Below are 23,540 nucleotides of genomic sequence, written 5' to 3'. Positions count from 1 at the left end.
AAATGCATATTTAAGAAAGACACAACAGGGAAATACACGTGCTGAAAATAAACATGGCGTGGGAGAGAAGCACATTTACATCATACCATATTTACATAGGTAAAGGTAAAGGTTCCCCCGCACATGTGTGCTAGTCGTTTCCAACTCTAGGGGCCGGTGCTCATCTCCGTTTCAAAGCCGAAGAGCCAGCGCTTGTCCGAGGACATCTCTGTGGTCATGTGGCCGGCATGACTAGACGCCAAAGGCGCACGGAACGCTGTTACCTTCCCACCGTAGTGGTCCCTATTTTTCTACTTGCATTTTTACGTGCTTTCGAACTGCTAGGTTGGCAGAAGCTGGGACGAGTAACAGGCGCTCACTCTGTTATGCAGCACTCGGGATTCGACCCGCCAAACTGCCGACCTTCTGATCGACAGGCTCAGCGTCCTAACCCACTGAGCCACCACATCCCTTTACCATATTTACATATAAACCCTTATATTAAGATAAAATATCCAATTAAAAAAACTATTTCAGTTTTAAAATAGAACAACTGTACAGGTAGTCCTCAACTTACAACAGTTCACTTGGTGATTGTTCAATGTTGCGATGGCACTGAAAAAAGTGACATGACCATTTTTCACACTCATGACCATTGCAGCATCCCCTTAATCGTGTGATTTACATTTGGATGCTTGACAACTGACTCAAATGTATGACGGTTGGAGTGTCCCAGGGTCATATGATCACCTTTTGCAACCTTCTGACAAGCAAAGTCAATGGAGAAGCCAGATTCACCTAACAATTGTGTTACTGATTTAACAGCTACAGTGATTCACATAACAAATATGGCAAGAAAAGTCATAAAATGGGACAAAACTCTCTTAATAAATTTCCTAGCAACATAAATTTTGGGCTCAACTGTAGCCCTAAGCTGAGGACTACCTGTATTTAGTTCTATATATTTAATTTCTTATGCAAATTTTTTTGTTATTCTTTGTTAGCAAGCCAAAAAATTTACACAAATATGAGCTGCCACTGCTGTGGCTACTGCCTGTAGATGGCCTTGGGTTAGGCTGAAACAGGAAATAAGATTTGTCCCGTGTTTGGGACCTAAGCAAGTGCAGTCTAAATACTTAACAAACATTTAACACATTTCTCCCTTGCTTCTCAGCTAACTAAGAGAGAGAGAGAGCCTGTGGCCTAGGGGTTAAAACAACTGCTTAAGATGTAGTTGGCCCAGGTTCGAATCTCAGAAGGGTATGGCTGACTGATGAGAACAAATAAGTTTGAAATGATCATTATCTGTCTCCCTTTATTCTTTGTTATCAAGCCAATATATGTGTGTGTATGTAATATATATGTATATATATGTAAATTATTCAAATTGCTAATAAAGAATTTGGGAGGCTGAGATGATCATTTCGAACTTCTTATGTTCTCGTCAGTCAGTCATACCCTTTATCTGAGATTAGCAAGGTGCATTCAAAAAAAAAATTCACAACAAAGTCTAAAAAGTAATGGTTTGCAAAGCGTGGTGGATTCAGGAAGGCAAACAATGCAATGTAGCCAAGCACTGAACCACACCCCAAAATTCCAAAATCACATTATTATACATCCTATCGTGATGCCCCATTCCTTCCCCCATGGTCCCATTGGCTTAGGCTTTGGAGGTTATAATCTATCAGAAGAATCTAAACAGAATACATTATCTCTGCCCGTTTGCTTACATTATACCAGGGGTGTCAAACTGCCGGCCCACGGGCCGGATGCGTCCACCCCATTGCCGGCAATGAGGAAAAAGCTCCGATACGTTGCACGACGTCACGTGACGTTGCAGGTTTGACACCCCTGCATTATACTAATAAGATCCCTCCCCTACTATCCTGTTTACTCAGACCATATATGTACATGCTTATCAATTCTAGAGGAGAGATGTCTCCCATCTTCTACACCTGCCAGGGGTACCAGGCACCAGAAGGTACTTAAAAACAATTCCTAGACGGTACTCACACTGGGCCCCATGGTAACTCCTGTTCTCCCCCTCCCTCCATTTGAAGCTTATATTTTCCCCCATATACTCAAAGCATCTACTCAGGCAATTGATTATAAAATGATTATTATAAAATATAAGATATGATTACATGATAATACTAAAATCATATATATTTTTATTTTTAAATTTCCTTGCTACTTCCAGTTATTTTCCACACTTGGAACATACAATTGTACGTACTTAGGTAATGATTCTTAAATCTGTCTCTAAAATAAATACTGCATACTCTATGCCAGGGGTGTCAAACTCAATTTCATTGAGGGCCACATCAGCATTGCAGTTGCCCTCAAGGGGCCGGGTGGGTGTGGCCAGGGTGGGCATGGCCTACTGGGTGGGCGTGGCTACAGTGTGTATGGCCTACTGGGTGGGCGTGGCCAGCTCTACATCGTTCACATCAAGGGTGCCTATGGGGGCCTGGGCAGGAGTGGGACAGATCTGAGGGTCTCTGGCAGAAGGAGGGTCTCTGGGCCAGGGCCAAGGCAGTGGGGGCCGTTCCCTCACTGTTTTCAGGATGGCTTCGCGGGCCACATGAAACCACTTCGCGGGCCGGATCCGGCCCCCGGGCCTTGTGTTTGACATGTCTGCTCTATGCAGTTTTTAAAATTCTCTGTCGCATCCATATATAATTCTCTTTTAAGGGTTAGAAACCTAAACACTGAAGAGAATAAGCAGAGGAAAGTACTGTTTTAAAATATTTAAATACTTAAGTTTTAAAGTATTTTAATAACATAAAGAATATGTTCTATTCTACAAAAAAGAATGTTTACGCAGCATCATAGACCCAATCTAAGCCTTTGAGTGTGGTAAGACACTTAAACTTAAGGGAATCTTGAATCTTAAAGCTGTATCCATATTGCTAAGTTGCCCTACTGCAAATATAGGTTACCAACCATTTGTGCAAAACTGGACACTGAACACTGTCATCCATCACTTATCCGCAGCTCATTGTGAATGCCCTTGTGCTTAACTTTGAGTTGAAAATACTATAATACTTTACAGCAAGGGTCATCAACCCCTGGGACATTGATCAGTACCAGTCCGTGGCTTGTTAGGAACTGGGCCGCACAACTGGAGGTGAGCAGTGGGTGAGTGAAACTGCACATTTGTGGGATTTATGTTATGCACTCCACCCACTATCTGTGGAAAAATTGTCTTCCACGAGACCAGTCCCTGGTGCCAAAAAGGTTGGGGACTGCTGCTTCGCAGCTTATGCCAGCATAAGCTTTGCTATTGTTACCCTATGCATTTTACTTTCTTTTAGGCAAAGCCTTCCATCTTGATTCGCTACTCCCTCTCATGTGGATCATTATTTATCCCACCACCACTGAAAGATCCCTATAACAAAAGCAGATTTTATTGAGCTGAACTTAGGATAATGCAAAAAAGGGATTTTGATGTTAAGTTTAAGTTTAAGTTTATTGAATTTATATACCGCCCTTTTCCCGTAGGACTCAGGGCGGTTTACAAAGTATTTAAAAACATCAATACAATACAAGAGTTAAAAACAGTTAAAATAATTAAATTTGATCCCTGAGGGGGGGAGAACAAAAACCTCTCAGCCTAGGCCGGAAAGCTCAAAGAGCCAGGTCTTCAGGTCCTGGTGGAATGACCGAAGGTCGGGGGCAGTCCTAAGCTCCACAGGCAGCTGGTTCCACAGGTCAGGCGCACCCACTTAGAAGGCCCTCCCCCTGGGTGTTATCCGCTGGCAGTCTTTTACAGGCGGCACCCTGAGAAGGCCCTCCAAGTGGGAGCACACAGGACAAAGGGAACTTGATGCCGGCAGTAGGTGTTCCCTCAAATATCCCGGACCCAAGCCACTTAGGCTTAAAGCTTATTGTTGTGTCTGCGTATACATACAAGCTATAGAATGCATATTTAATTTAATTTAATTTAATTTAATAACATTTATATACCGCCCTTCTCCCTGAGGACTCAGGGCGGTTCACAGGGCAGAATAAAATAGTGAATACAAACATTAAAAAAAGATTAAACAAATTGCCCTAGTTAAAAACAATATAAATACAACACTAAAAACCCCCGGAAAAGTTAAAAAACAAAAAATAAAATAACCCCAACACTCCCCCTCAGGCTAGGCCGGCTTGTACAAACAGAAATGTCTTAAGATCGCGACGAAAGGAGCGAAGATCGGGCGCCATCCGGAGCTCAACCGGTAGCTGATTCCACAGCTCCAGAGCGCCCACAGAGAAGGATCTCCCCCTGGGGGCCACCAATCGACATTCTCTGATCGGTGGCACCCTGAGGAGGCCCTCTCTGTGGGAACGCACAGGGCGCAGGGAGCTTGATGCCGGCAGCAGATGTTCCCTGAGGTACTCCGGCCCCATGCCATGGAGTGCTTTAAATACCGTTACCAGTACCTTGAATCTCACCCGGAAGACAACTGGCAACCAATGCAGCTCACGGAGCAGAGGCGTAACGTGGGAGTATCGGGAGACTCCCAACACCACTCTCGCGGCTGCATTCTGTACCAGCTGGAGCTTCCGAGTAGTCCTCAAGGGCAGCCCCATGTAGAGAGCGTTGCAGTAGTCCAGACGAGAGGACACGAGCGCATGAGTGACCGTGCATAAATCGTCCCGGCTAAGATAGGGCCGCAACTGACGCACCAGGCGAACCTGTGCGAAGGCCCCCCTAGTCACGGCTCCTATATGGTCTTCCAAAGTGAGCCGTGAATCTAGGAGGACCCCCAAGTTGCGAGCCCTATCTACGGGGGGTAATAGTTCACCCCCCATAACTAGAGGTGGAATGTCCGAATAAACCCGGGACGAAGGTATGCAAAGCCACTCAGTCTTGTCGGGGTTGAGCTGGAGTCTGTTCCTCCCCATCCAGACCCGAACCGCCTCCAGGCAACGGGACATCACGTTGAGGGCATCACTGGGGTGGTTTGGGGTCGAAAAGAAAAGTTGGGTATCATCAGCGTACTGATGATACCCAACTCCAAAGCCACGAATGATCTCACCCAGCGGCTTCATGTAGATGTTGAACAGGAGAGGCGAGAGGACCGACCCCTGAGGAACTCCACAAATGAGAGACCTCGCGGTCGACCTCTGCCCCCCTGCCAACACCGACTGCGAACGTCCCAAGAGATAGGAGGAGAACCACTGTAAAACTGTGCCTCCCACTCCCAATCCCCTGAGACGCCGCAGCAAGATACCATGGTCGATGGTATCGAAAGCCGCCGAGAGGTCTAATAGGACTAGGACAGAGGAATGCCCCCTGTCCCGAGCCCTCCAGAGATCATTCACCAGCGCGACCAATGCCGTCTCCGTGCTGTGCCCGGGCCTGAAACCCGATTGGTACGGGTCTAGATAATCCGCTTCATCCAGGACCAAAGGGAGCTGATGCGCCACCACACTCTCAACAACCTTCGCAAGAAAGCGAAGGTTGGAGACAGGACGAAAGTTGTTCAATACAGCCGGGTCCAGGACAGGCTTCTTGAGGAGAGGCCTCACCACCGCCTCCTTCAAGACGGCGGGGAAGATACCCTCACTCAAAGAGGCCGATATAACTGCCTGGAACCAGCTGCGTGTCCTCTCCCGGGCTGCATAAACCAGCCAGGAAGGGCACGGGTCCAGTAAACATGTGGTGGTGCTCAGCCTCCCCATGATCCTGTCCACTTCCTCCGGAGTTACAGAATCAAACTCCTCCCAGATGGTATCGACAACATACCACATAACACATACATATACATCCATATAATACATAATACATATACCATCCATATATAACTTTGAACATATTATTTTAACTCTGTGTACACATATTATGTACACATACACACAATATATCAGCCCTTTTATGGATTGCTTCTAGAAAGGAAATTGATTGGTCATTGGGAGGGCACAGCCAGAAAATAATTGTTCCCTGGGGACTACAGTAGTTGGACAGAATAAACACTTGCAAGTTCCTACTGAAACATCCCAATCTGAACAGAATTTCAGATTAGATGGCTCCCAGGATTGCAAAAGGTGGGATCTGTCCTAGATGGAACTGCCCTCCTCTGAGGGATCAGAATGAAAGTTGGGGTGCATATTGGGCCTTACTGACAATAGAAATCCAAATAGCCAAATATTATCTTTGACTGGTAAGAGAGTTATTGCCATTTCCAGGCACACTTAATATTTTAATACCTGTGCTGATTCTTTTGAAGCCTCAATAATACAAAGTACTGTATTTAAAAACTGGTTCAAGACACATCCATAAAGATACAGAGGTGGATACAAACATAGTCAGAGTTGGCTGACTATGATTTTTGCATTGGAATTTGATTTCTGTAAGCCACCTTGAGTCACCATGAGTGACTTGGGTATAAATTTATAAATTTAATTAATAAACACATAAAATAAATAAGTAAAAAATAAAAGTCCTCTTTAAAGTAAATCCAGTGAAATAATGAGATTAAAATAGTTATAATTTGCTTGTTTTTATTTTAATAGAGCCACAATGATCAAGTCCAGAGCCATTTAGCCCTGAATTTGTTGTTGTTGTTAGCTGCGAAGTCGTGTCTGACCCATCGCGACCCTATGGACAATGTTCCTCCAGGCTTTCCTGTCCTCTACCATCTTCTGGAGTCCATTTAAGCTCACACCTACTGCTTCAGTGACTCCATCCAGCCACCTCATTCTCTGTCGTCCCCTTCTTCTATTGCCCTCAATCTTCCCCAGCATTAGGCTCTTCTCCAGTGAGTCCTTCCTTCTCATTAGGTGGCCAAAGTATTAGTCTAGATTGGCCACGGCTTTCCTCCCAAGGAGCAAGCGTCTTTTAATTTCTTGGCTACAGTCCCCATCTGCAGTGATCTTGGAGCCCAGGAAAATAAAATCTGTCACTACCTCCATTTCTTCCCCATCTATTTGCCAGGAATTGAGAGGGCCGGATGCCATGATCTTGGTTTTCTTAATGTTAAGTTTCAACCCAACTTTTGCACTCTCCTTCTTCACCCGCAACAAAATCTGTGAATTTGGGTAAGTTATTCCAGGCTGTACTTTGTTCACAACACAAGCATTTTCTTCCCAAAGTAGGTGACTAGATTCAATTCACCAGGCAATGAGAAGGATCACCTAGTTATTGGTATTGCAGGAATGCACTGCAATCAATTAAAATTATTTAAAGCAGTGTAAGATCAGGCTATTTATTAAAAAATCATTTTTAAAAGGAGAAAGGGTTTTCTTCTGCTGCCTTTGGTTTGCTAGGAAAAGGGATTTCCTAATTTCTGCTTTCCCAACATTATACTCTAAATTATTCATTGATTCAAAGATTTAGGTCTATGAAGTCCAATGCTAAAATGTGCAACTGCTGCAGCAACAAAAAAGAATTACATTATATTTGTTGGTTTAGAATAAAGACAGTTAAATGGATCACATCTAGTTTAGACATTATTTTTAAAGGTGCCTTTAACACTGTCTTTGCACTGAGCTGCTGCATCCTGAATTTCATTCAGTCTAACCAGGTATTTCCTTCTTTTTTTTTTTTGAAAAGGGGCTAAATCTTAACTAAGATGTAAGCATACCTACTGTCCAAAAATGTAAGCAAAATCATAACTATAACATTCAGTCCTTTTGAATGTTAAGAAGAATGTGCATTTTCTCCGGCAATCCTTCCTTCCTTCCTTTCCTCACTCATCTTAGCAACAGACGTAATGCAACCAATCAACCACCGCTTCGTCACTGATCCAGCATCACAGGCTGAGGTTACTATAGTGCAATGACTGATAGTAACCGAGCATGAATGAGAGAGAGCTGCTTCATGCGGCACCTCAACTGCAATGCACCTGCCACACAAGAACAGGCTTTTCCTGAATTCTCTGATTAGAAACAGCAACTCATATACAATAAATCCTATTTTTCACCATTTGCATTTCAAAAGGTAGGGGGTGGAATCTTGCCAACCCAGTACAAGATGTACACTTGTTATATGAGTGTGTCAGAGTAGAATTTATGACACCTAAAAGGTGAAACAATAGGATATTTATACCACATTATTTCATTTGCCAGCAATGGGTATATTCTACTTTAATAGTTTTTAAATAGTGGTTTGCAGAATACTTAACAAATAACATTTATTACTGGATCAACTTTATCTTTAATTCTGATAGTTGAAAAAAAACCCTAAGATATATGCAGCTAAACAAAAATACATTAATTTGCATAGCAAAGATAAACATATAAAAAACAGCTACCTTTCTTAATAACCTGAAAAAGTTGAGAATGTTTCAGACATTTGTTACAAAATGGAAAAGCAAAACATTTAAGAGCATGCAAGCAGTTCACTAATGAATACAGAAAAAAATGGGATTTATGCAAATATCCTACAGCTTTATTTGCAACAATTAGTTATTGCATTTAGCGTATTTACTATAAATCTAACTTTTATTGGGGACTGCATAGGAATTAATCAGTAGATTGTACCAGAAATGTTCTAAGAGTCCTTCACATTTTCTATTTTAGGAGAATATTTAATAGTATGATTGTAGCATGTGTGTACTAGCATGCAAGTCTCACAATGTTTAAAGTTGATTATTCCCAAGTGTTCATCAAATTGCAACATAGTCCTTTAAAGCCAAATTATCAACTCTAAAAATATAAGATAAATAAGAACATGAAGTTCAAATTGATATATTTCTCAGAAACACAGTATTGATTTACAGCTAAAACTGACAAACAACCTCTATAATTATTTAATATTTCATTAAAAATACTATTTCAATATTTTGCAACCTTTATCTTGTTTAGACCAGATGACAATGGATGAAATAAGCTATGCTCCAACGCATTAACTTGCTGAATATAGGTAACTCTGTCTTCACTAAAAAAACAGAGGAGCTAAAATGGCAGCAGAGTAGCAGTATGAGATGAGAGCTCTATATATTTCCATTTTGTTTTGGTTTTAGGTTTTCTGATGATCTTAGAGTGCTCCTCTTTGGTATCCATAGCATGCCTTTACTCAAAATACTCCAAATAGCTTCTTGTTATGAGTATAAAGTGACTTCCCACAGGCATGGAGTGAATTTTATTATTATTGCTATAATTAATCTTAAGAATCTATATTCAGCATAAATACAATATTTACAGACCAAACACAAATTTGGGCTGTAAAAATTTAAGATGATCACTAGATGGCAGCAGAGATATTCAAAAACCAATAATTCTTTGCTGCCCTTTAGTGGTCATCAGTATTTTTACAGTCTAGATTTTGCTCCTCTTGTAAAAGTAACACAATGAATATAGTAGACTACGTGCACAGAAGTTAAAGGGAAATTGTACTTCTTGTTGCGTATGGGAAAATGGAAAATAGAATTCAAATCAGCTCGAGGTAAAACAGCTAAATCAGTACAGTATACAATATCAGCCCTCAATGATCTAAGACACGGGTGACAAACTCATCACGTGATGTGTCACGACATATCAGGAGTCTTTTTGCATTGCTGGCAATGGGGTGGGTGCCGCTTTGGTATGATGAAACCGACCCACAGGCCAGCAGTTTGACACCCCTGATCTAAGATATTCAATGGTCTCAGAGTTAATTTTCTGAATATTATGTATGGATGTTATGGTGGCAAAAAGTGCCACCTAATATATTGTCATATGGAAGGATTCATCTATTTCACAGGAAACAGCCAGAACCTGTTAAATTCATAAACTATCATATGGGCAATAATCAAAATATCTGTTTGAAAACAGTAATCTTCAATACTATAGCATGGTAAAAAAAATATGTTTTACTTTTTTTTCATTAATATCTTGGCACTTCCATGCAGTTTTCTTAGCAACAGGCCAGAAGCAGATTGCTCCTGCATTCTTCTGATCTGTTTTTTCAGCTGTCCATCATCCTATTGCACTGAATTTTTGGTGGTCTCCCATTCAAGTATTAACCAAGTCTTGACCTTTGGGTTTTTCAGTCATAGCTACTTGCTCTCATATGCTGCTTAATCTATTTTATAACCAGAATTGAAGAGGACAAAAATGATAACATTTCTCTTCCTATAATCTACTGATTCTACAAAGAAACTTGGAAATACGCTTTGATTCAAAGAATGAAGTTTCAAGAGTTGGGAGTTGTGCATTTCTTGCTGAATCCTCATTCCAGGTTTCCAAGGTAAGTGGACAGTCTGGAACCTGAGCTAGGTTTGGCTCTCTGCAAGGGCATCTCTCTGCTACAAGGACCATCAATAAAACTCCCTCTACTGAATAAGCTGGAAGATTCATAAAACATAGCTTTCTCCTAAAGCTATTATATCCTCAACACTAACCATTTAGATCACAAATCATTCTTTGTTCGCTCATTACTTCTGTGCAAAATGGACTTCAGTCTCTATGCTGAGTCTTTGAATTAATCAAGGATTTTGATTAAAGGAGAAGGGAATCAGCATTTTATTAGACTATGTGGGGAAAAATTATAGGGACTTATACATCAGAAACAAGCCATGCTAAAATTCTGTGCATCACTATGTTCCGAAAGGGTAAAACAAACAGGTGATATCATACAGCCAAGCCCAAAGACTCAGGTGAAAATCTAATTGCTTCATAATAAATATGGGACATTAGCCTCAAGAGCTTCATTTGTTTTTCTCTAGAGTAATTATCTCAATAGATGTATTGACTAATGGAAATATCATGTGTGGCTTCTTCCTTCCTGGCAGAAAACACATCATAAAAATTAAAATAGAATGCATAACTTTAGTAGTCCAGAATCATTCCTATTAAACGCTATAATTCTGTCAGCATGTTCCACTCAGTTTTGACTAATTGCTATCATACTCTTAATGTCATTGCAAATTATCAGTATGATATAGGTTTGAAATTGGGTGCTAAATGGAAAGCACTGATTTTCACTATCTGAAGTTGAAGAACTGTATGGATGAGTACCCATTCTTTTTAGCAAACATTTCAGAAATCCCAAAGATAGCTTTGAACAGTTTTTATCAGAACACATTTTACAATTCTTAATCATGTAGATGATGCTTATAGTCTTTTACAACAATTTTCTTTTGAAACACAAACTGTAAACTGTGTTGACGGAAGCTTTAGCCCTTCCTTAGTTTTCTATAAATTTGCCATTTTAAAAGTTCAATTTGACAAATAGGCGTTGCAAGTTGTTCCAAGAGACTGGAGCTCCCATAGGGAATGCCCACTCCCATATCTTCGGCAGGCATTCTTTGGTCAGAAAGATGGTCAGGTAGAATCTATCTAAGAAAGGTATACAGGCCCAACTTTACAGGTAAGAATCAACATCCTGAATTGCACTCAGAAATGTATCAGCAGCCGATGCAATTGTCACATGTAAAGAAAATTACAGTAACTGAGGTACAAGTTGTCAAGTTATAAATGTGTGTAAAAAGACCTGCCAATACAGGGCCCCACTATTTGGGAAATTTCTTGAATAATTCTGCTGGTAAAAAATCCTCACCTGGGGTTTTATTGCTCTTTAAGCTTTTAATGATGGACTGTATCTCCTTTTCTGAGACTGGTGGCCAAGGGGGGGGAGTTCTAGGGGACAAGTTATAAATGATAGTCTTCAGTATTTCCTGCTCTAATAAAGGCCACAAGTGGTGTACTAGCCAGGCCCCTCTTGGCCATGGCTTCCAGCCACTGTTCCAGCAAGAGCTCCAAGTCCATGTGGGCCCGTAAGTTGCAGGTCTGCTCTTCAAAATGGAATATTGCTACCCTGGCAACCACAAATTAGTAGTAAACCAGAACCAGCGGGGTTCTGAACGAATATATTCATCCTACTTACCCTTCTTGTTCCACCAGGGTCCTTCTGGTATAGCATAGGAGAGGTCTTTAAATTCAATATTCACAGCTGGTCTTCGAGGAAGGTAGGAGAAATGATGGGCTTCAGTCAAAACATTGTCCATCTTCTTTAAATGGCCATTGAGCAAATGAACCTCTTGTGTTTCTGTACCACCATAGACCACCTCATCTACTGAAACACATATTGACTTTGGCTCAGGCATAGTAGATGAAGAATTACTGGCATTCTAGAACACAAGAGGAAAAAAGAAAACATAATCTCTCTCTCTCTCACACACACACACTACAAATGCAATTATTGTATATTTGTCCCAGAACAAGTCTCATACTACTACAGAAAAAAAGCTAACTCTATGATGTTCTGCTGACATTGTTATTTTACAGGAAAATATGGCTGTTTGGAAATAGGCAAATCAGGCAATGAAAGTGCGGCCCACTTTCTCATTTCTCATTTTTCAATTTTCAATTTGTTCTTTCTTTATGCATCGTTCTTTTTTTTTTACTAAAACTTACATGACAATTATTTTGTTGTTTATCCTATTGAAGACATGTGCATGTGCATGTTTTCCCCACCCCCCATTTAAACAGCACTCTGCACCACAATATATTGCCTCATAACTGCATTTCACTTAATGTGTAAATTCAAGAATTGTAAACTGTGTTACTGAAAGGACTACTCCAACTGCAGCGTTCATTTTTGCCCATCTTAAATGTATTACATTGGTTTCTTTGTCTGTAAATGGATGCTTACATGTTTCTTTTTCATAAAACACCTGAGATCTTCCATTTGTATAAATAAGCAAGAATCCAGTACACTCATAATACTTCAGGTTTTGTGTACCCCTCCTTTTTTTTTACCTCCATCAGGTCCACAGAATGTTCATACTTTATATTAGCCACAGTTTAGTATTGTACTAAATTGTACACTAAAGTTAATTTTAACTCTAATTATCATTTGGATAATCTACCATTAAGGGCATGCTTCCATTAACCATAGCTAAAACCAACTGCACATTATCTGACCCAAATACCATAAGTAAAAGCTTTCTATTTTTCTTTGAGGCTATGCTAGGGGAGAAGATGGTAATATGTGACACAATGTTTGTTACTGTTTCTTCTAATACTGTATGCCAGCTCATAACTGAATGAATATCCACAGGTGCAGTGTAATCCCAGGCAATAGTGAGTAACAATTTCATTAGTACAGTACGGTCAATATGGAAAGCTTATAACAAATACTCTATTGCTAAGGCTAGGTTACACTATAGATAAATTTGAGTCCTGGTTGTACTTTAACAAAGAAGGCCAATACCCAAACAAAATTAATTCTCAACGTGCTTATAATGTAGGAAAGCTACAGAATTAATATTTGCCCCAATGATTATTCATCTAACCATGGAAAAATTATCAGTAACGTCAGCTAAAATTATTATTCTCATTTTAGGTCACAATATGTGATCATTTAACATTTTCAAGAGCCATGCAGCATTTATGTTCGCTCAACTCTTCCTTCTGATTCTGGATCTTAACTGTGTGTATGAAAGTTTATGTAAAATCCTTGTTTAGGATTAGATCCTAAATTTGTTTAGATTAGGCAAGTCAGGCACACATCTTTTAGGATCAGGCACACATCCAAGTCAGGCACACATCCAATATTCAGGAATACTGAAAACTATTCATCCATATTCCTCACAATTTTCTGCACTGCTCAGCAGCACCTTTCAAGTGATTCAAACTAATGTCTTGTTTTCCATAGCTTTTTTTTATTCCACCTGCAGAACACCCAAATAAGAAATCAACATATCTTTATCTCCTCCTCCGTTTGTATTAGGTATTTTTATTTGTTCTGTCAATTTACTCACTGTTTCAGCCAGCTCAATGCAACTAGAGTGTCTTTCCCACTATGGGGAGACTGCCAACGTTGCATGGAGCCCATTTGCAAATCTCCAAACATAATTTGATCAGCCAATTCTATGTTAAAATAAAATCTGGAGCCCTGAACACACATTGATTTCACAAAATATCACTCTACTACACATTGCAAGGGTTTTTTGAAGAAAAACCAAGTGGAAAATGCTTCATTTTCCTTCCTTTGGTTACAGACTACTTCCTTAGTTTGTGTACTGGCAGACTTGTTTTCTGAAGAATAACTTTCCTTCATCAGATCCAATGAGCCATTTTAAAAAGTATTATTTATTCTCCATGCCGGAACTCATCTAGACCAATATGTGAATCCTGCCAGTTATATAAATGATGCTCTTAGTTTCCAAGGATCACCTGCTGGGTAAAAACCATAACAACCAGGTAGGTTACAATGTACTGATCAAGCATCAGAACAAGACATCAAAAAATTCACCAATCGATTGAACATTTGGTACAAATTACTAAACCATCTTCAGAGCTAAAAAGTGGTTGCTGTTCTTAAAGGTTGACTTTACAGTAGTAAATATTATATGTCAGCCAGCAACCATGTTATGTCTAATACTGCATTTTTCAAGGATTGTGTGAGTTGTAGTCCAATACACATGAACATTATACTTTCAGAGGAGAACTTCTATATGCCATTGAAATGTTTTGTTTTATATTTTTTAACTGATGAACTATTTGGGGATAAAAGCACTCTAAGGCCATTTCTGCATTACTGGTTTAGCGAACCTTCCCGAGTCATTCAATTAGTACTGTGCCAACAAGGGGACTGTTGGGGCAAAAAAAATTGACCAAACATGCACGTATGTTATGTGCAGAATGATACTTAACTGTCCTTCGCTTTTCCACCAATTGGCAGAACATTTGAAAATGTCTAAGTAGCTATTAGATCAATAACCTCTCCAGACAACCAGGCAGAAACAGGTTGTTCATTGTTTCCCATTTATGTCACCTTTTACAACATAGAGAAGTAATTAAGAAGCCAAGTGAAATGCTTTGATATGAACTAATGTGGGCCCTTTGAGGTGGGCCAGATCAGGAAACAGACCCACAGAACTACATTTTCCTGAGATAGGCTATAAAAACAGAATTTTGCAAACCTGATTGTGCTTCAGGACTGTTTTCTTTGTTTACATAACTGTTTCTGAATATTTGCTTCCAGGCTCTCTCTCTCCTGGTTCTCTACAATTTGGGATTGGTAGAGCTATGAGAGAACTTATAACTTGAACTCCAAGCATTGCTGCCGGATACTAATGATTTGCAGGTTTGTAGTTATTCTTGGTATGCGTAATATTTGTGCCATTGATATATACACTTTATGCCAATTTCAGATATGAGAACATCTGTATTTGTTTATGTGCATCAGGTTGGTGTCTATTTTTTAGTGACCACATAGATTTTCTTGAGAACAATGTATCCCCCAAGGAAGTCCTTTGGATCTTCTAATGGTGTACCCATTGAGTCCTTCCTCCTTGCTGCTGGTCATCTTTTTTTTCTTTCCTTCCACCTTTCCCAGTATTGCAGACTTGTCAAGAAAGCTAGGTCTTCACATAATGTGCCCAAAATATGATCCTGGTCATTTGTGCCCTAAATGAGTAAACTGATCTGATTATTTGATCCATTTGCTTTCTTAAGTTATCCATAGTATTCTCAGGACTATATCAGTATTAGCCCCAACATAAAGTTATATCTAAGACCATAAACCCAGATTTCACATTGCAGGAACTAAAGGTCAATTTGTCTACTTCAGACAAATCTTCAAGCTATTGGATTATTTTAGACTACTTCCATTCCACAACTTCCACTCTCTAGTCCCTCAAAAGAAATGTGAAGATAAGCTTTCACTGTCTTTTCTGCTGATCTTGCAACATTGAGAACAAAGAGAAAAGAATGATCACCCTGTCTTTAGCTGCTACAGGTCCTGCAGTACAAAAAAATCTCTCATTCCACTCCAAAAAAGGGGAAATGATGGCTGCACATACACCCTCTACTTCGTGTTCTATGCCCTTGCTTGAAATAAAAGTATTGTGATCTTATGAGACCACAAAGTTGGAAAACCGGTTTCTAACCATTTGTACAATTCTCTTGCAGAAGCACCTCTGATTCCAAAAAAAGGTAACTTGGGCTTAACTCAAAGCGCATCGTTTTGATGTTTGCTACTGTTGTCTTATTTAGACAGTTCTTTTGCAGCGCAGAGGGAAAGAGTAACATGCAATTTGGACAAGAATTCAGGAATTTAATTTAAAACCTCAGATGATAAAATGAGATTTCAGAAATAATTAATTCCAATTTTCTTCTGGCTGTGATTCAAGATGCTGGTCGCCACATATAAAACCCTGCATGACATATGGCCTGGTTATTTGAGGGACCACCTGTCTCCCATTGTATTTGACTGGCTGGTTTAATCCTACAGATTTGCCACGCTGTGGGTTTTACTCATTAAACAATGCCATCTCCCTGGACCCCAGAGACAGGCTTCTCTACAGCAGCATCTGCTTCCTGGAATGAGGTTCCCACCAAATTCACAGCTCTCTTTAGAAGACCATATTGTAGCTGTAACTAGGGGGGCGTTCGCCCAGGTTCGCCTGGTGCGCCAGTTGCGGCCCTATCTAGACCGAGATGCCTTGCGCACGGTCACTCATGCGCTCGTGACCTCTCGTCTTGATTACTGCAACGCTCTCTACATGGGGCTACCCTTGAAGACCACTCGGAGGCTCCAGCTGGCACAGAATGCAGCCGCGAGAGTTGTGTCGGGGGTCTCCCGATACTCCCGTGTTACACCTTTGCTCCGCGAGCTGCATTGGTTGCCAGTTGTCTTCCGGGTGAGGTTCAAGGTGTTGGTAATGACCTACAAAGCCCTCCATGGCATGGGTCCAGAATACCTTGGGGAGCACCTGCAGCCGGCGTCAACTTCCCTCCGCCCAGTACGCTCCCACAGAGAGGGCCTCCTCAGGGTGCCGCCGGTCAAAGAATGCCGACTGGTGGCCCCCAGGGGGAGAGCGTTCTCTGTGGGTGCACCGGACTTATGGAACCATCTTCCGGTAGAGCTCCGGATGGCGCCCGACCTCCACTCCTTCCGGCGCGACCTTAAAACCCATCTCTTTAAGGAAGCGGGCCTGGCCTGATGGGATGGGGTGGGTTTGTTATTATGACTTTAATTTTAAATTTGTACTATTTGTACTATGGGCATTGTTTAATCATGTTTTAATAATTTTAACTTTTGTATTTGTCTTTTACGTATTGCCCTGTTAACCGCCCTGAGTCTCTTGAGAGAAGGGCGGTATATAAATTAAATAAATAAATAAATAAATAAATAAATAAATTGGAATAACTCCTACCCTACTGGCAGTGCTTTTTTTGTAAAAGAAAAAGGTGCCGGAACTCACACATGTCATACAACCCGCCTTGCCTACCCTACAAGGTTCTATCCAAAAAAGGTGCCGGAACTCCGTTCTGAGCATTCTATGAGGAAAAAAGCCCTGCCTACTGGTAGTTCAAAGAGCCTTAAAGACGTGGTTCTTCACCCAGGCCTTTGGTGAGGGTAACTGATGCCCCTTTCTTCTTTTTTGTTTCCCACTTTTATTTGCTATCACTGTTCTTTTGTCTTGTGCCATTTTTGTGAGATTTTTGTTTTTTTTTCTTAAATGTTTTTAACCATTGTAAAGCACTGGGAGTCAGGCAACATATAAATTTAATAAATTATTTCCCCTTTAAAATCTTCCATCTCTACCTACCACATGTAAGAGTTTTATTGAGCATGAGGCACTGAATTTCTTTTAGTAATAGTAAATTCAGGCATCATGGTAATGTTAAGATGCTTATTATTTGGGGAAATGAGAATACATAGAAAAAGCTAACACATTCTGGTAGACGTTCCCTGAGGACGGGCTCTGGCACAAATTGAATGTTTGGAAGACTAAACCTCTGATCCCCTTGACCGACCCAGATTGGATCCTGCAATTGGATCATGTAGCAAGAGCCCACCATTTCAAACTATAATGAAAAGACTTTAAATAGTATGTATATCTAACTTTTAATGATGTGTGTCTAACTTCATGCATTACATGATGTAACAGATGTGTTCTCCATCTCAATTTAGGCACCCTAAAACCTAATTCAATGCTTATTTCACTTTCCTGTGACTTTTTAAATCCAGATTTCATCCCTTGGGAGGGGGATTTAAATGCTGTTACACAACAGACCTGTAAATCCATTCCTTAGCCAGCAGATATCTTTGATTTTTTTTTTAAAAAAAAGTTTATCTTCCAACTAAGATTAATTAATTTTAAGAAAATCCACTTTCTTGTTCCTTTTACACCAAATCCATTATATAATGAGCTGGAAAGGAGAAGTGTTCTCGAATCACAGGATGCGCCCGTGACAGTCTGAGCATGCTCAGAAAACCATCCTCTTCCCCCCCCTCCCTTTCTTTTTAATGAGCGCAACACTAAGGTAACTTTCGGTCAAACCCTGCTATAGGCAGCTGACTTCATATACAGGATGCTGTAAATGTCGCCCTACACACACACACACACACACACACACACACCGCTTATCCCGCGCCGAAGAAAATAAACAACCTTTCTGATTTTAACTAGTCTCTTTTGTTACAATAAATTAGACCTTGAATAACTTTGCAGGCTTTCAAGTGAGGGCATCTGCCGCCGAGCCAACGAGCAAATAAATGCATTCCTATAAATTACATTAGGGGATTTGCCTTGTGAAAATGACATTACACCTTCCCGCGCCTGACATTGAAAGCCATTTCCGTGTCAAGGATACCTCGGAAAAGCAAAACAAGCCACAGCCAGAAAACACCCGGCAAAAAAGGAAGGAAGGAAGGAAGGAAGGAAGGAAGGAAGGAAGGAAGGAAGGAAGGAAGGAAGGAAGGAAGGAAGGAAGGAAGGAAGGAAGGAAGGAAGGAAGGAAGGAAGGAAGGAAGGAAGGAAGGAAGGAAGGAAGGAAGGAAGACATTCGCTTACCACAGCAATTTGCGCGCTGGGAAATAAGGCAAGAGAAGAGGCGAAGGACTCTTCTTCTGCCCCTCCAACAAGAGCAAGGACTGACCCGTGGCAAGGGGAGTCAGATCCAGGAAGGCGCCGCTATCCCACCTCCGAGCAGGCTCTCCAGGAACTTCTGGAGATGAGAGGGGAGAGCGGCGTCCTCCCCCCCCCCCTTCGGTCTCTACATGAAGGAACTCCGCGCTTTGAACTCGGCCTCCCCTCTCTGGAGCTTCTAAGCGCTGGGCTTAAAAATAGAGATCCAGCTAAGAGCCCCGGCTTCCCTTTCGGAAAAGATGAACAAGCCTCCGGCTCCGACAAGCCAGAGGGGCAAATACGAGATCAAAGGATCCAGACGAGGGCGGGGAGGGGCTGATAGGCAGCAGGAGTTCTCCACGCCTTCAAACTCAAGCCACGCTTTCTGTCGGGTCCCCAAATTGCACCCTTTACTTACTCCTTAAGTAACCCCAGCTGCCTGCAATTAGTGCAGGTTCGCATCCCACCAGGCTCAAGGTTGACTCAGCCTTCCATCCTTCCGAGGTAGGTAAAATGAGGACCCAGATTGTTGGGGGCAATTAAGCTGACTTTGTAATAATGCCGCTTGGGGTGTGTGTGTGTGAAAGCCCTAATAAGCAGGCATATACATAGAATGAAGGCTACTGCTAAGCTTGTAAGCCGCCCTGAGTCTTCGGAGAAGGGCGGGATATAAATGGAATTAAAATAAATAAATAAATAAAATAATTCCTCCCACGACTTTCGAGCTCCTGGCTGACTCTGGCGGGGGTGGGTGGGGGGGAAGAGAGAAGGGGGGGGGCGTATGCAAAACGCCTACCGCAAAGGTAGGCAAGGTAAGATCCTGCTAGGATCCGTAGAGGTACGGTTCCAGCTTGGAGATGCTCCGATGTGGCACCTGATCAAGGAAGGGAGGGGAAAAGAAAGAGAGAGAGAAAGAAAGAAAGAGACGCCCAAAGCATCTAACTTACCAGAACGGCGCCCATGGAGAAAGCAGCCATCAGACATGCCATGTGCCCCCAGCGGAGAGGCTGCAATCACGGGGAGGAGAAGAGGGGAGAAACAAAGAGGAAGGATTGGCGGGAGGGAAAGGAGCCCGCAGCGGGTCGAGATTGATCGGCTGCTGGAAACGACACCAGCAAAGCAAAGGGAAACGGGGCCGGTCGAGATACCGGCGGCTTCTCCACAAGGGCGGCTCGATCTCGGCATGCTACTGGCTCTCCCGCGGCCTTCTCTTGCACCCTATTGGCTGAGGAGCCGAAGGGGGGAGGGGCGTGCTCTTGGAGGGTAAACGTGCTCTTGTTTTCCTTCAGCGTCTCCAGGGCTTGCGCGACGCTTCACTTTGGGAGGTTTCCACCACCACCACCACCACCCGCTCCGCTCAGCCTTTGGATAGCTCCGGCAATATTGTTTCGGCCGTATCCCGAAACAATATTTCCCGACCTAAGAGCAAGAGCCTGGAGACGGGGTTTCCAAAATAAAAAAAAAAAAAAGTGACGGAGGAGGGCGGGAGGATCAGAACTGATTTGAAGCTCGTGTTCTGCATCTTCCCACAGCGCAGCACTGAGGTAAATGTAGGTCATGCTGCAGCTTATTATCCAGTGGTACCGGCGATCGCGCTGCATATAATTTTCAGTAGGACAAGAAGTTTCAAGATTGAGATTGGATTTTGTGTTTTAGCCCAGAATGGTAAATAGTGAAATGGAATGAAATCGATTTGACTAATCCCACCTGGACATTATTTATGTCGAGGGGCAAAGACGTTCATTTATTGGCAAAATTGTTTACCTAATGTTTATAAGGTATCCTTGTGGTGAGTTTGGAAGGTTTAGGGCAGGGGTCAGCAACCTGAAACAGTGAAAGAGCCACTCGGAACCGGTTCCCTCACAAAAGGAAAAACTGGGAGCCGCAAAAAAATGTGTGCAAATGCGCATACATGGGCGCATGCGCAGAACAGGGTTTGACTGAAGAGTGGAGCCAAGGCGAGATATGCACCTACCCGGCATATTTGAATTGATTGGTTGAACTTTTTTAGTCCCACTTTTTTTTTTTTTGGACTGCACATGGCAGAGGACTGGGAGCCACAGGAGACGGCTGAAAGAGCCGCATGCGGCTCCGGAGCCGTGGGTTGCAGACCTGTGGTTTAGGGTATGAAGCACTACTGTCCTTCCTAAGCTCAGACAAATATCTATTGCAGAAATTATCGTTAATTCCTTGCTGTATTCTTGCTTATGATTGGCAAGTTACCATATAAATTGATATCTGGATGTTACCTCTTAATCAGTGAATGCTATGCAGTTGTGTACCAACAGTACTAATGTAAAGGGGGGAAAAACCCAATTGAAGGAAGATTACTGTACTGTAATTTTGCTTGCATACTACTGTATCTATTTATTATTATTATTATTATTATTATTATTATTATTATTATTATTATTATTATTATTATTATTATTTGTGTACCGCCCTTCTCCCGAAGGACTCAGGGCGGTGAACGTGTGGGCTCCAATATCTTGTTCCTTGAAAGTCTAAAAAAAAGTGACAAAAAGAAGAGCTGTAAAATACTACTGTTGACCACCCTTCCTGTTGTGTAGTGAGTTCGTTGCGCAGGAATGGAGACGAGGCAAGTGAGTTCAGCAATGGTCACATTTATTTGCTTGCAGGATCTGAACTGAGGAACTGAGCTGCAGCCTGCAGCAATTTATAGCCTGGCCCCTAGGCGGCAGCCAATAGGTTTAAAGCAACCCATTGCCGCCTAGGGGCAGCCAATAGCAGCACTGGGGACACTGAGTTGCTGGGAACTGTTAGCTAGCTCCAGCTTACCACGTGGTATTACAATTAAGGCCAAGTGCAGAGCAAGCTCCACAGAAGAAAGAAGGAAGAAAGAGAAACCCAGAGTATGAAGAGGAAAATAACATAGAGCAACAGAAAAGAAATGAACAATTCAAGCAAAGTACAAGATGGAAACCAAGGCAGACAGGAGCAACATCCGCAACATAAGTAAATGGAGCTGGTGAGAGAAAATAGCTGGAGAAGAAGCCCCGAAAGCACAGGGATCGCAGCAACCAAAATGCCCAGGCATCCAGGTCAACGTAGTCTGTGAAACAAATGCTCCAGCCCAAGGTCATCCTCAACACCAGGGGCAACAGTCCAAACAATTCAGTGGTCCTCAGCATTGGGTACTAGTAGCAAAGGAGCGGTGTGTACTTTGGTCCACTCAGATTTTTTTCACTGATTATCAAGTTAATATTAGTCACACCATCTCATGGAAGGAGGAATCAAGAATTTCCCTGAGGATCTGGAGATTTTCACTGATGCTGTATGGGGAGTCTTCAGTAGTAAATTCTCATTCCTTACCGTCTGGCTCTCAGGATGGGGATGGTTTAGGGCAGGGATTTTCAACCAGTGGTACGGGTACCACCTGTGGTACATTGGCACCTGGCAGGTGGTACGCGGCCATCCTAGAAAAGTAGTGGTGGGGGAGGGGAATGAGCTGAACCGGTGGCAGCACCACACAAGCCTGAGTGAGAGATGGCTGGAGCTGCAGGGCTGTCAGGGCTCAGTAGAAATGCCAGGATCAGCGCCAGACTCCAGCTGGAGCTCGGCGCTAATCCTGGTGCTTCTGAGCCCAGAAGAAGCACCGATCAGCTGGAATGTTGCAGCATCTCCAGGGTCTTGTGATTTACATTCAGATGCTTGGCAACTGATTCGTATTTATGATGGTCACAGTGTCCCAGGGTCATGTGAAGTGACCAAAACCTGCTGCAACCACCCAGCAGATGGGGGTAATAAAAACCAAACACCCCCCCCACCCCACCCCCACTGCCAATCCTCAACAACAATGAAAACCTCGGACAGGAGGAAGAGCGCCACCGGGCAGGCAGGCAGGTGTCTTGCTCGGCTATGGCTTGGGGGGCACTTTTTTCAGTGCCATTTTAACTTCAAACAGTCACTAAGCGAACTGTTGTAAGTCGAGGACTACCTGTACTTCATCACTTTTTTCCTTTTTGGGGGGGTCATTACGTTTTTGACACCTTGCTAAGTGACTGGTGGTACTCGGATGTTGCCATATCCTAAAAGTGGTACAATGGGTGAAAATGTTGAAAAGCCCTGGTTTAGGAAACTGTTTATTGGTCTTCACTTTGTGGTGTTCCTTGTTATCTTTTTCTGCTGTATCTTTCACTACTTGCCCCTACTCACCTCTGCCTATCCTCAACAATGTGGCCCACATACTGCAGAAGTTTATCCTGTGTCTCTCCAGTTTGATGATCATATTTCTGCGCACTACTCAAAGTATGAAAGGGGGCATTATGTTGACCTGGAATTAGGAGACAGCATAGGAAGTATCAATTGTGAATATGTGCAGATGGCCCTGCTATCTTTGGGCACTTGCAGGGTCATGGATGCAGGGTCAAGAAAGGACAGCAAGGAAAACACCCAATATCCTAACCCACTCGGGAACATATGATGTCTTTAGGGAAACACCCCAAAGGGAACATTTTTAGCTACTTCTGCCTTCTCCCTTCTTATCTACAGTGTGCCAGACTTACTGGGTGAAATCTTTATCTTATGTGTGTCAGCTTTGCTGGGTGGATTGCTTATGTAATCAGAAAGAATAAATACAAGGATTTCTTGTCATTCAGGGCTTCTCTCTTTTAGAGGAGCCCGTCTTTGTTCAGCTGAATAAAAACATAAAGCTTAAAGGCAACTTCTGGTTTCCTGTATTTTTTATCAAGCAAAACCTCAAAACCTGCACAGCACTACATCTGAACATCCTCAGTAGTTTCCTGTTCTGAACTGATGCAA

The 23,540-nt window shown here is 42.2% G+C and overlaps 1 protein-coding gene across 2 annotated transcripts in view; it reads right to left on the bottom strand.

Annotated features, from left to right (window-relative positions):
• The window catches only part of ABCG1 (ATP binding cassette subfamily G member 1), a 62,297-nt gene extending 42,431 nt beyond the window's left edge, over positions 1-19,866 (bottom strand). Inside the window, exons 1-2 of one of the 2 annotated variants that reach the window (XM_083362371.1) lie at positions 19,706-19,866; positions 11,780-12,023 (exon numbers count right to left, since the gene is read on the bottom strand). In XM_083362371.1, the coding sequence (XP_083218497.1) occupies positions 11,780-12,023; positions 19,706-19,747 (286 nt within the window). In that variant the 5' untranslated portion in view covers positions 19,748-19,866. Of the gene's footprint in view, positions 1-11,779; positions 12,024-18,704; positions 18,939-19,705 lie in introns of those variants that run through there. The other variant, XM_083362372.1, reaches the window with a different exon arrangement.
• Positions 19,867-23,540: the final 3,674 nt, after the last annotated feature.

The sequence above is a fragment of the Vipera ursinii genome (genome assembly GCF_947247035.1).
Source record: "Vipera ursinii genome assembly, chromosome: 4".
In the NCBI taxonomy this organism is placed as follows: domain Eukaryota; kingdom Metazoa; phylum Chordata; class Lepidosauria; order Squamata; family Viperidae; genus Vipera; species Vipera ursinii.
The sequence above is the reverse complement of the archived record's forward strand: the minus strand, read 5'-3'. Positions and strand labels throughout refer to the sequence as shown.